At 31.2% G+C, this 14,341-nt stretch overlaps 1 protein-coding gene and 1 non-coding gene across 2 annotated transcripts; both read right to left on the bottom strand.

The window, feature by feature from the left end:
* Positions 1–6,372: 6,372 nt before the first annotated feature.
* TRNAE-UUC (transfer RNA glutamic acid (anticodon UUC)) lies at positions 6,373–6,444 on the bottom strand. Its single transcript has one exon. It is a non-coding gene; the product is annotated as a tRNA-Glu (tRNA).
* A 2,504-nt stretch (positions 6,445–8,948) lies between these two features.
* LOC143192074 (venom serine carboxypeptidase) lies at positions 8,949–10,499 on the bottom strand. The gene is made up of 2 exons (XM_076397562.1): positions 10,435–10,499; positions 8,949–10,378 (listed from the first exon to the last, which is right to left on the bottom strand). Coding segments are annotated over exons 1-2 (1,365 nt in total). The 5' UTR covers positions 10,436–10,499; the 3' UTR covers positions 8,949–9,014.
* Between the last annotated feature and the right edge of the window lie 3,842 nt (positions 10,500–14,341).

The following is a 14,341-nucleotide window of genomic DNA, read 5'->3' as shown; positions in this document are numbered from 1 at the left end:
ACACGTTAAAAATAAACCGCAATTGCTATTATGTGAAAAAATTGAAATGGCGCCACAGGTGCATTGATTGGTTGATTGGACCAGGGGCGTCGGCGATGATTAGTTTTTGTTATTGTTGATGACATATGCAGAAAGAAATGTTTGAAAATATTATTCTACACTTTGCATAGTTTTACTTATAATTATAGAGTAATAAATTACATTGTTTAGAAATATAATGAAAAATATTTTCGGTAGAAACAATAAAAAAAAATTATTATTTAATTAATACATTGTTACTAGTCGTTTCCGTCTAACCTACAATTTGTCTTTATGCTAACTTAAATCTAGATATATAACTGGGAGGACCCATCGGTCCTAACTCAGTCTCTGGTGAAATAATGTTTATACATTTCAATGCAGAATTTTTTAATATATGCACCTCACTACACAATACTACACATGATCAGATGGTTTGATTCCTTTGAGTCTGTGTCCTGTTCTGGTGGTATATAAAAGTTGCAATATTTCAATATTCGTATGAGAATATGTATGAGTCTTTCCTCATGCCCCCTTGCAATTCTCTTGGTTTCTTGACTGACTGAGGGTATCTGAATATCTCGATGTAGGTAATCAGTCCTATAGTGTTTGGGTGCACCCACAATACCTCTCAGGACTTTGTTCTGAAAAACATGTATTTTATTTATGTTACTCTTTGCAGAACATCCCCATAATTGAACTCAGTATGTCCATATAGGTTTCAATATTTGCTTATATAATAGCAATTTATTATGTACTGATAATTGTGATTTTCTTCCAATTAGCCAGTACATTTTCCTATATTTCAATTCCAGTTCTTTTCTTTTCTTCTTTATATGTTCCTTCCAGCGAAGTTTTGATAATGTATAGTGTTATTTAATGTTATTGGTGCTTGTACGGTCTGTTTTTATGTGAACTGCACATGTATAGATTTACTTTCATTAATTCTTATTTTCCAAGCTTGTGTCCAATTATTTATATTGTCACTTACCTGTTGTAATTTTCGTGAGGCTTCTTCACTATTGTCTCCGACAGCTATAATCGCAGTATCATGAGCAAATGTAGCTATCGTGATATTTTCCATTTGTGGTATATCACAAGTGTAGAGTAGATAAAGCATTGGTCCCAGTACACTTCCTTGTGGTACACCTGCTTTAGCTTCTTTTATTGTAGAGTAAGCTTCTTCTTGTTTGACTCTAAACATTCTGGTTGTAATGTATGATTTTAACAGTTCGGTGTGTTGTTTTGGTAGCATTTTCTGTAGTTTATGAACAAGGCCTTTATGCCAAGCCTTATCGAAGGCTTGCGCTACATCTAAGAATATAGCTGAGCATACTTTTTGACTTTCGTAGGCTTTTTCAATAATATCCGTTATTCTGTGGACCTGGTCAATTGTTGAGTGCTTGTTAATAAACCAAAACTGGTGTGTTGATATTAGGTTTTTTTTCTCTATGATAAAACATTAAAATAATATAATGAAATGAAAATATAACTATTGCTAGAATATATTTTTATTTATTAGTACCATTTTAAAATAAGACACCAGTTTAAATTTATTAAAAACATTTAACAATTGATCAGGCGATTTCAGATTGATAACAGATTTCATTAAAAAAGTATATGTAATCTTCAACTAGGGATGCCGAAAAAATATCGATATATATTTTTTCAAAAATTATCGATATTTTTGGCCGATATTTTTCGATATTTAAAAAAAATTAAAGATACTTTATAAACATAAAAAACTTTATAAAAGTGGTACTTAATTATAAATGTTTAGTTATTTTGGAGCTTAATTTTAAAGGAATTTTTAAAATATCGCTGTTAAAAACTATTTGATTTTTTTCCGTCCGATATATCGGTATATCGATATTTTTTTAAAAATGTAAATTGGATATTTTAAAAATATCGAAAAAGATATACTGTATACTAAAGACATTTTTTAAAATATTAATATATCGAAATCTTCATCACATCCAGGATGTTTTGAGTCAAACAATAAGTAGCCAACTCTAAAATAAAAAAGTTGAAACAGGTGTGCAAGAAGGATGTGCATTGGGGCCAATGCTTTACCTAGTTGCAATTAATGCTTTACGCATGTGATAGTTCACATATGTTGTACTTTTTAAGACTTTATTTTAACGTATATGTTAATATGTCGTCTTTTTACAACTTTCCGCGGAATATCTCTGTGAATTATATAGGTCTATAGAGTTTTAATAATTGTGTGCTGAGTTATGTACGGATATTTGATTTTTTTTTTGTTACGAACGCATATTCATCTCAAGATACTTAGTTTTTTCACCCTTCTAGGGTATTATTAATGATTATTATTATTATACGTGCAGTTTTTATGTTTGATAAGTCAATATGTCTGTTAAATGATCTAATTTATAAATGCTTTAGCTTTTCTCAAGATGTATCATTGTAATTATTAATATAAGCCGTTTTTAGTATTAGCAACGACTTGTTTTGAATAGAATAAAATAAACAAAATTTCATTAAATTCATATTTAATCTAAAAGAATAACAAAATTTGTTTAATTTGCTTTATATAACATTATTTTCAAAACATTCAAATATTTATATTTATTTAAATTTTTGCAACAAATCTCCAGAACAGAACCATTGATATATATTAATAAGCATGAAGAACAATGGTTGTAACTTAAACACAGAACATTATGTGATATTGTTTCATTTTCGATATTGAATAATAAGATCATTAAACTTGCAGGTATATTACTGAATGGAATCATACCTTTTTCAAGATTTCAATTATATATAAGCGAGTCTAACACAAAATTACTCAATGATTGTATTACTGATTGGATTGTACTAGTAAATAACCCGCTAAAGAGGTGTTAAAAATATACTGTAATATATTTATGCGGCCCTTATTAACAGCTATTAGTGACAATAACTAGTAATTGATTATAAATATATATCGAAAAAGAGCGCAAATTAATGTCGAAAAAATTATTGGGGAACAAGTTAGTTAAATCTTTATTTAATAATATAATTGAGAGAGTAGAGAACTTGTGAATAAGAGAAACGAGAAGACACAGAAATGTTTTGACCAATTCGAGAATGTATTTAGATGGGATAGATAAAAGAATATGAACACCATGCAATATAATACATCCTGTCGCATGTTAGCAATGCTGTTCCCGTGTAAATAACGCGATGCGTATATTTTGTCTTGTCGGAAGCTTAAACGTTAAGCTGCTAAAGAACTGGTGCTATAATGTGTGATAATTGGGATAATGTAGTATGATTCGATCAATCATCATTTACACACACTGTTTACAGTGTTTTGTCTTACAGACGGTCATGTTTAAGATTGGAAAATCTAAAAAAAGTCTACGCTCCGGATTGCCTGTTTCTTACAGTCAAGCATGGAGGAGATTTTCTTATAATTTAAGCGGCAATATCACTAGCCAGGTTACTGCTTAGCTGTAGCTACTAAACACTGCCATATTCCAAAGACTGATATTGCGCCAATTCATACAGCCAAAAAGTTCCTGTCTTGGTTTGAAGAGCATCATCAAACATCTTCTCTAACCAGCACAATCGCCAGACCTCAAAATAATTGAACATTTATGGGGTGTTTTAGAGCAGAGACTGAAGAGTAAATGATCATCTCTAAGATTATTGAAGAATTGACGAATATTTTTGGTAAAATAATAGGACAATATTCTGTTATAAATATATAGAAACTATTTTTGAGACACTTTATATTGACTTTTAATTGTGTTAACTGATCTTAGTGAGCTCCACCTGGAATTAGGTACGAAATTATTTTCGTTTAAGCTATGTTTGCCGAGAAGATGTTGAATTTTCACTGTTTTTCGAAATAGTTATGGATGTTCGTATCGCAGAGCTATGTGACTTAATAATGAATGATATAAACAATAGGCAGGCCATTGCCATCAGATTAGAACAAGTGCTAGTATTTAAAATCAGTACTTGGAATCACAATTCAAGAGAAAAACGATTTAAAAAAATCTTTGGCTGAAATAGTTAAGGTGTTCGGGTTGGAAATTTACAATCATTCCCTTCTAAACGCTTTTTGTAAGTATATTTGGATGGGAGGTTTGGACACCGTTTGACATCCACATGCTCTACTGCTAAATTTTAAATAATAAGTACAGGGCAATATGTAATACAGCGAAAGCTATTTCTCTCTGATATCGTATCAGAAATACTTTTATTTGGTTAAGTTAGGTTAATCATTACATTTTCGTAAAAATGAGTCAAATATATAGTTTGGACATGTTTGTCCGATAAAACGTTAACATATTGAAAAAAATATAACCAAAGCTACATGTATTAATATTACAGAGATTGATAACTAAACAATAGATCTGACACAAGATAAGCAATAGCCGATACTAAATAACAGCACATTGGATGAAGAGTAGCTATTATCTTCTAGTACCGGCTAGAGATTGATGATAATGATTTGAGTGATATAAGTGTTAATCGGCTGTAATTGGGAGACCAATACTAAACTGGTTGTTCCAAGTAATTAATCAAATAAAATATATATATTTAAGGAATTCAACTATTTATGTGCCAATGCATTTTTCAAAGCATGTAATAAAATTAAGGAAGACTTATTATTTCTATTTATGTATTTAAATTAGGCATTGTATATTTCTGAATGGAACCAATATATCCAATGATATGATGATATGAATGATATTAAAAATAGTGATGGAGAAAATTAAACGTTGGTTAAATAACAATTGATTAAATTTTATTAGTCATAATATTTATTAACAAATTATTATAGATCTATTGTACTTCATACTGAACAGACACATTGAGGAAGAAATTGACAAATGATGGAATTGTGAACAAATGTCAGAGAAATTGGAAATTAATAGCTTCGTTATTCACTTGAATCACACTTTCTGATTATGATATGATTCAGTGTTGCCAATTTCTAAAACAGGGTAATGAGACTGGAGACAAGTAAAGGTGAATGTATAATTAATATATGATAATTGTTGGAAGACAAAATTATATAAAGTCCTTTTGATAAAATTTATTTGAACAGATATGTATGTAGTTGTTAAATACAGAATATACATAAGCATTTGGTTAAAATGTGTCAGGAGAGAAGCAATAGTAACTCTTTTGAAGATATGACAAATGAATTAAGGAGAATGCAGTGATTAAATCTAGTTTTACCAGGAAAGATATGTCTTTACAAGGAAACACTGTACCGAAAGACACAGAAACTAAAATACGTAAAAGGTAAATATGCCCTCTAATGAAAGTAAAATTGGATATACAATTGTTAATTAGGTGTATTGGACCTCCAGTGGTTACAAGCACATAAAAAACGCGCCTAGAACTCTAAATCTATATTTACATTGAACTCTTTTCCATAACACATATGAGTTAGAGTTCTAGGCGCGTTTTTTATGTGCTTGTAAAAATCAAACAGAACCCTAACCTACAAACTATTATAACTGTGTACTTAATTATAGGTTTAAGTCCTTCGATGATATATTCATTAGATTTACTATAATATAAATCAAATATAATGACAGTATTTTTGTTTAATTATTTTATTTGGATTAGAATTTTGTTGTATGTCAAAGTCAAACTGAACAAAAACTCAGAGTTGATACGGCAATATTGCGACGTTTTGGCATCACAAATTTAGATGACGTGTCTACAAATCTATATCTTTGTATAGACTATATGTATTAATCTAGATATTTTCATCCCACATCCGTTTCATCTTCTATCATATTAGTTTTCGTTTCACGCCCAATAAGTCGTTCGAAAATTGTCGAAATGGGTTAAAAATAAAAAATTTGACTTCACAAAAGATACATTAACTAATTAGTTAACCAATTAGTAGCGGCAATAGTGATAATTAATAAGGTAGTATTAGGTAATAAGATGCAGTAATTAATGCCTCAAGTTGCTACTCAATAACTTAACCAGACAGCTGGGTGCTTTTGCAAGTTTACTGTTATCTTGTTTTCAGATGAATTTTAAATTATTCTAAATGGATACGAAAACTAACAGAAAGGAAAGCATGAGACCAACATCTTAAAATTTAAATATTAAATATAAAATTTCTTTTGAGTTACCCTGTATAATATACTTGCAATTATACGGTTCGCGCTACGAATGAAACTAATATCTATTCTATATATCTATCATAACTCCACATTTATGCATTTAAGAATATTCGACGGCATATAAATAGTATTAATCAATTGCAACAATTTATCGTATTTTATCACTACAGGAATCAGAGGTTTATTAAATATTCCAAACACGATATTATATATATTCAAAATGCATTTAACTTAAATAAAAATATTTTTCCGATACCGGGAATCGAACCCGAGCCTCCTGGGTGAAAGCCAGGTATCCTAGCCACTAGACCATATCGGAGATGGTGTGTTTTGTTTTATAGATTGTAAGCTAAGAAGCGGACATTTGAATTAACAATAAGGTTTACATAACTTGAATTAAGTTTAATACATTCGTCCGCACCTACTGAAGAGTCGTGATTCGCTATTGACGTCAATTAAAATTTGGTCATTTGGCCTGTCTTTCTACGCCAGTCGCGATGTTTAACGATTCCTGTCTTGGCCACCGTCGGTCATGTGTAGAGCGACGGTCATTCCCACATGCATCAGCCGTCCCAAACCGTAGAAAGCGTGGGAGCTGGGCCGCCGCGAACTGATCTAGGTTAAGTGCGACGCCAAATTAGTATGCGATGACAGGTGTAGCAAATTGTTTCGTAGCCCTCACCCCAAATATTAAACAGGCGAGCTGGCCACACGTGTCCGTAGCACAAACGGTGGCTGGAGAGGGCCTTGACCTTCAGAATAGGGAACGAGCTTCATTTAACTAAGTCATAAATAGTTTTTAATCTATTATTTAAAATCATAAATAGACCCGAGTGATTAAGAGTGGTGATTAAACTGTTTGTTTTCTTCAATATATTTTGTACCTTTCAAAGTTATTTTGCAATCTTTGAAATAGATGTAATGTATTTCTGAAATGGCCTTTAAAGCCTTATACAGACTCATACTCATACAGATGTTGTATATATGTTATATATACAATAGAGCTGAATCGGGCAAATAGGATAGTTATGATTTACAATATGATTTCTACGCCTTGCGGTTTTTAATCGCAGCATCAAATCTTAATATAAAACTTACTATTATAGTTCACCAAAAACATTAATAATGTCATATGTTATAAATTCATCAAACTCACATGGAGCGATTAATCCGCAATAGTTTGTAATTTAAGTAATTTATTTTACTAACTTTACATTAAACCCTTTTCTAGACCACCTTCTTATCAAAACATTTTGATATCACTATATTTCTCCTTAGTTTCTTCTTTTATTACCTAATTGTATGTATCGTCAGATCGAATCGCAATCCCATGATTCATTTACTCACTGTCAAATTTTGAGCCAGTATTCAAGCCAATAACTAAGTTGCTATTTTCCATTCTATCTAACACTTATTCACTATTCCACCATTTGTTAATTTTTTCTTTTGTGTGCCTGATGGAGTTCATCCAAACCAATAGGTGTTATTGTAGACAATATTTTCCACATATCTAAACAGTTCTTGAATGTATATCTATCTCGACCTACATATCTACTGTACAATTCTTTTCCACATCGAATTTGATTGAACATGTAGTAATAGGGAGGAAAACGTTACACTGCCTGATCATATTATTCAGCTAACCTAAAGGTCTACTGTGTAATTTTTTCTATACCTATTTCTAAAAAAGGAAACTACATAAAGCACATTTGAACATTTCGTTTATATTTACTACGTGACAATTTGAATTACTTCAAAACGTTTACCATTTTCGATCAACTCTTATTTTCTTTACACTCTTTTTATTAGCGTCTTGCCAACGGCGGCCTAATGTTCCATTTTGATACACCTATGTCTGTACACAAATTCCGCAAAATTCTATCTTGTGAAAGCACTTTTAATTGCCATTAATGATGAGTTGAACATTAAGCAAACTGATAATTTACCCTAAGGATAAGATAAGATAACCATATGGATAGTTTTCCGAAAATTTTTCTACCAGTTACCAACTAGAGTTTATCTGGAAGGAATTAATGCTTAACGTGGGCTCAGAAGCGGTCTGACTGGCGACTGGCAGAGTGACCAACTTTAGAGAGAGATTATCTCAAAAGACATCCGGGGTTACCCAGCCTGCCTACTGGCGATTTTCATTGTTGGATTTTGCATTTTTGTCTCATGAACAATCACATATATTAATTTACAATCATATCCCAGCATGATTCAAACCCGCGACTATCGCAACAATAGCAAGACCGTCTTGTTGCCTTGACCACAGTGTGACATAAGTGGCAGAATATCCTGATCGATCTGGTCGATCTTTAGAAAGAAAAAAATCATCTTGAGAAAGAAAGAAAGCCATTGATTGCTATTGATGAAAATAATGCGAACATTGAATGCAAAATCACCGTTGTACAAGCAAGAGCTTGTCGTATTTCTTTTCAGTGTGACAATTATAACTGAAACAGTTATTTGGGAAGTCACACTCTATATGCTTTATTCACCAAACATTTTTGTTTCCATTTATAAATCCTTTAAATGAATCAGCATATATGTATGTATTATTCATGATGTAGGAACAGACAGAAAGAACAGAAGATTTTCAGCGAATTGCAGGTGTGATGTTATCACCTCGTGCAGTTATACAACAAGCCTTTAAAAAGTGATATAACGTTCAATATGATGCTACAGACTTCTTGATTCATCTAATGTTTGCTGATAATAGCCTTATATCACACATATATAGATGTTGAGGCTTCTAGTCGCAGATGTTTTAGACAGGTTTGAGGAATGAAATGATGAAATGATAGTAAATATTAAAAAAAATTATAGCAATTTCATTTTATTTTGCTTATACCAAGTTGCCCTAAATAGTTAACAAAAATTCCATTTCTATCCTAAAGTTACATTCCTAATAAATTTATATATAAGATCATAGGCCCATTTGGGCTGAGATGTTGGCACCATATGGCCGGCAGCACGCACTAAAACTTCTGTTAAATTACCACCGGATTTCCAGTAACCAGCAACTTCACCGTCAACATACCAAATGTGTCGTTCAGCAGCTAAATACTCATCAATTCCATTAAAAGATAGTTTTCTGAGAAAGTTAACCATTAGAGGATAAGGATCTGCTGTATCCAATTGTCCGTTATAGAATAACGCTCTGTAATTGTTCAGTAGTTCTTCAATCCACGGCGCAACACTTCTTGATATGTCAACATACAGATTGTTATAAACATTATCTTTATTTACAGCATACTCTACATCACCAACGTGAATTTGTGTTCTAAGAATATTTTGACTCAGGTAAGTAGCAAAATATTCTGGATCCTCTTCTTTTGTCTCCTGATGATTGTAAATATTTGGCAAAGCATTGCTTTCATGCATTTTTTCTCTTATAGTTTCCCGTATAATAGTGGCTTGCCGATAGTCTTCCCTCAGCGCAGCGGCAACGAAAGTCTCATGCAGCGATTTTAAGTAATTTTTTAAATTGGAATCCATTAGGCCATTGTAATACATGTAAGAACCATAATCAGCTTGATTAATTGGATCGCTTATAGGATTTCCGAGAGAAAATCCTTTTAAATTAATTTTGAGATCTGCGTCCACATTGTTCTCGTGTATAGTATAAGAGATAGCTGGAACATATTTTCCTCCATAGGACTCGCCAGTTACGTAAAATTCATTCTTTTGTAACTCAGGGAATAACTTAAAGAACTGAATTAAGGCACTATATAAATCATTTCCAACTTTTGTTTGATTCTGAGCAAACCCACCATCAGTAAAACTAAAGCCAACACCAGCTGGATTGTCAATGTACAATACCGAGTGATCCTTAGTCCATGAATAGTTTCTATAAGTCAATTTTAGATTTTCGCTGACAATATAAGGTCCATTTTCGGTAAATAAACCGAACAAACTAGATGCCCCTGGTCCTCCTTGCAACCATACAATTAATGGATCCTCGCTTGGGTTATTTTCGGATAAAAAGAACCAGAAAAACAAGTTCGAGTTAAAGGTTTTATCCACTGTAAAGTAACCGGAATAGCTTGTTAGATTGTTCTTGGTAAGTTCTGGGTATGTTACTTCTGCTTTTTGACGCGCTTCACTTATTGAGCCGTTTTCAATAAAGGGGGTAAGTATCAGAGGCTCTCCAGCCCCTTCAAATCCTTGATGTGATTTAAGGAAATCACCAGAAGAATTAATTAGACATAATCTGAGCACAAAATATATAATGGCGAATTGTGAATTCACTACAAAATTAATAATAATTAGGTGTCTAGTATAAATGTCTATAATAAATACTTACTGGTTACAACTAACAATAACTGACTGATATGGCTTTCATTTCGGCGACACAAAGTTTACTTTTAAAATACTAATTTTTAATGATGCAATAATATATTTATCATAAGTACTAACAATCCATACTACTTATGATGATATCTTGTCATGTGTAATTGAGACAATATAAAACATAAATAAACAAACGTAACATTCAATTTAAAGTGGCAATTAACCGGTTAGTAATCTTATTTTACGCAGAAACTACAAAAAATAATTATCTTGTTGACTGTTTTCATATTTCTTAAGATTCTGAATTTTAGTTCTGTATGGTTATGGTAATTTTGTTAAATCATGAGTTTTTTTTAAATTTATATTTTAAGGTCTCCTTTTACCAACTATGGGTTTAACTGGACTGGGCCTAAAAGTTTAACGTGGGCTCCTTACCACGGTCCTCAGCATTAAGCCTACCGACTGGCGAGTGACCAACTTGAGAAATCATCCCAGAAGACATCCGGTCTTACCCAGCCTGGTTACTGGCGTGACTGATATCATTTTCCTTTTTGGATTTTACATTCTTGCCTAGAACATTCAGAAATTTTAAACAATCACAAACATAAATTTACGACCGTGCCCCAGCAGGATTCGAACCCGCGGCTATTGCAACAGTAGGAGGACCGTCCCATCGCCTTTACCACTGCGCCACCAAGCCGGCCATGAAAAATTTTATACCTTCCAATGAACACTTCTTAGATCCGAAAAATAAACATATTTTTTGCAGTTCATTGAATAAATATAACACGTTGGTTTAAAAGTATTAAATAAATTATATACTGGGTTAAAATATATATATATATATATATATATATATATATATATATATATATATATATATATATGTGTGTGTGTGTGTGTAAATATGGCATTGTGTGTTTGATATAAAACCCTGATAGTCCCTAGAGCCCTATATACTATAAAAGTAGCGTAATACGTTTACTTAGTCAAACGTTTTTTCTTTAGATTTTAGTCAAAATTTTTAAAATGGAGATTTCAGAAGGTTATTTTAAACATCGTCTTTATAAAGAGGCTTATGAAAATTACTTGGTTCCGTTTTTCTTGTACAGGAATCTCAAAAATTCTACAATGAGAGAATTATAGTTTAATAATACAAAGAGGGCCAAAAGGATGTGCACCAAATGGCATAAATCTTGATATGTGTAAGGACAAGAAATCTATAACAACAATTTTAGATTGCAAAATAAAAATTCGACTCTTGTTTTTGTTTGTTGTTGTTTGTTTTGTTTGTTTTTCTAATTTCTTTGCTAGATGGAAAAATTCTCTGAATTATTTTAAAAGAATATATACTGAAAGCTCATTCGGATGTAATTATAACAACTAATAAAATTAAATTAAATATAAACTATTAAATACTTTTCAGGCTAATTTTTTAATTTTTTTCTGGCAATATACGGGGATAATAATATGAAATATCTGTATTATTATATATTGAGAATGAAACAGAAATCCGTTAAGATAATAACTTCTATAAAATATTTTTAACAAAAAAATTAAACCCACTTCAAAAAAAAAGATCTTACAAAAAAATCAAACTTAGATTTTCAACATAAAAAAACATTTTCAAATAAAATATGTATATAATAATAGCTGTGATAACTAAATAAAAATAAAAAAAAACCTTATTTCACCTATCTACTACACGTATTTTATATTCGACTCTATACACACGATTTAGCTTAATACCTACTTAAACCTATTTATCTATTATTTTATTTTTCTCTTTTTAGTGTTGGATATTTACTCAAAAAACCATTCAGTTATTTTATTAATTATTATGAAATGTGCCTTATGAGTAAAAATAGGAATAAAAAAACTGATAGATAGAATTATAAACAGATAAATTGATAGAATAATGATAGAAAATAAAAAACACTTCAGGCCCCGGGGTCCGCTACCTCACCCAGGTGACGTGACAAATGTTTTTACTAAACAACAACAGAAAGTAAATGTCGACCCTGGAAATCGAACCCACGACCTCCGCCTGGGAGCTAAACGCCTTAACCATTACACCATAGAAATAGTTGTCTATAATTTTTCTACTAGGTCCTATATGCTATAGTTAATGATTAAAAAGCAAACTGAATGGCTTTTGCAGTGAACAACTTCGGATTTTCTGTCATATCAGCCCAACAGTAACATTATACCCAAATATCTCATTATTTTAAATAAAAATATGTAAAAACTTTGTATGTTCCTTTGAAATTTGAGTGCTTCCCTCGATTTGTCTGCTTCCCTCCTAGAGACCTTGATTTGGTTCCAATGGGACCACCTCGGAAGTGGGCTACGAGTGAAAAAGAATTTTGAAATATATATATATATATATATATATATAGATAGATAGGAAACAGTACAATAGGCGTGTTATGCCTATGAAACTGCCATCTTTCTATAATCTGACTGAGATCAAGAAAACTGCAAATGTTGAAAAATAAGACTTTCATTAATTGATATCAATCTGGATGCCCCATGATCTGACAGAAACAATGAAATATATCGATCACAAACACAATACCGAAATACTCATAAGAGGAACTGCATACCAATAATAGCTTAATTTAATCCCTTCTGGTTCTACTGTCGTAGTACCATGTCAAAATTTTCAACAGTATACCTAATACTAATTAAGAAAGGTTGAATTATATCTTTAAAAGAAGTATGCCTTTCCCGAATTGTCTCAAATTAATAAGTCAGAAATTAATAAAGGCATTTAACTCATCATTTGGATATCCTACACAATTCCCTATCCAAGTCAAAGAAGATCCGTCAAGAAACATCTCCAGTACTGTATAGTCTTAAAGGCAGCATCATAAATTAGAGGATTGTTGCAACAAATTCATAAATGTTACACTAAGCAATAAAGTCATTTCTATAACTATAAATCGGCTCTTTTTATTTCCGTTTCATTTCTGTAAGCTTATTGAATAACCTAGAATAACAAAGTATAAAATTATATAAAGGCAAATGCTTTTATTTAATTTATTTTTTGATTTTTCTATTTTCGATGATCCTTCAATATTTTAATTAACTAATAATTAAATTACAAACCGCATCGCTTTCATCGCTTTTAGTGTTAATGTATATATCCGCTATTTTCCAATCAATGGAACTATTGAAATCAATAAATAATATTATAGATAGCAAGGTATTATAAAAAATAAAAAAAAATAACGGAATTAACAATAACTTTTATTCTCGATGTTTCATGCCCGTAACTTGTACTCTTAATCGGATCATAAAGTATCTTTTTATTAGTAGATTCTCTGAAATCATTTTAGTACTCGTAAATGATTTTTAATGGTTTTGTACAACTCAAGGAGCTATTGCTAGGTAGAGAGCCTGTAAAATTGTTTTTCTCTTATTCTTGTTTTGCAATAAACTTCTTTAATTAACTTAAAAAATAATTAGTTTTTCATTAAGATGAATTACTTAAAATAAAGTCATCCTGAAAGTCTGAATGGGTTTATATAAGAAGATATACATCTGTATAGATAAAAAAACTATCTATCAATACGTATATGCTAGGACAATTATTTATTTTTTTACGAAATTTGCAGTGAATTTATTTTATACAAAAACAGATTTTCAGGTCATCCTTCAATTCTCTGTTGGTTAGGTAGCAATAAGCATTGGTAATTAATCGTAGAACTTTGTTTCGGCTTCGTTGGATTACTAGTTGATCTTTTAGTGCAACCTCATATTTGCATCCTATAGACCCAAATTATAGACTGATAAACCGATCTTTTTGATTTCAGTACAGTTGCTTGACTTTGAGTCTAACTTGACCTTCTTTTTGTCTAACATCATATTTCCAATTTAACCATCAGGTATTTAGCTGATTTTACTTGAGGAATAGG

This window comes from Rhynchophorus ferrugineus, unplaced genomic scaffold, assembly GCF_030347505.1.
Source record: "Rhynchophorus ferrugineus isolate W39M unplaced genomic scaffold, kcgeb_rfMv2 rfM2, whole genome shotgun sequence".
NCBI lineage: Eukaryota > Metazoa > Arthropoda > Insecta > Coleoptera > Curculionidae > Rhynchophorus > Rhynchophorus ferrugineus.
Note: the sequence above shows the minus strand (reverse complement) of the source record. Positions and strands in the feature narration are given on the sequence as shown.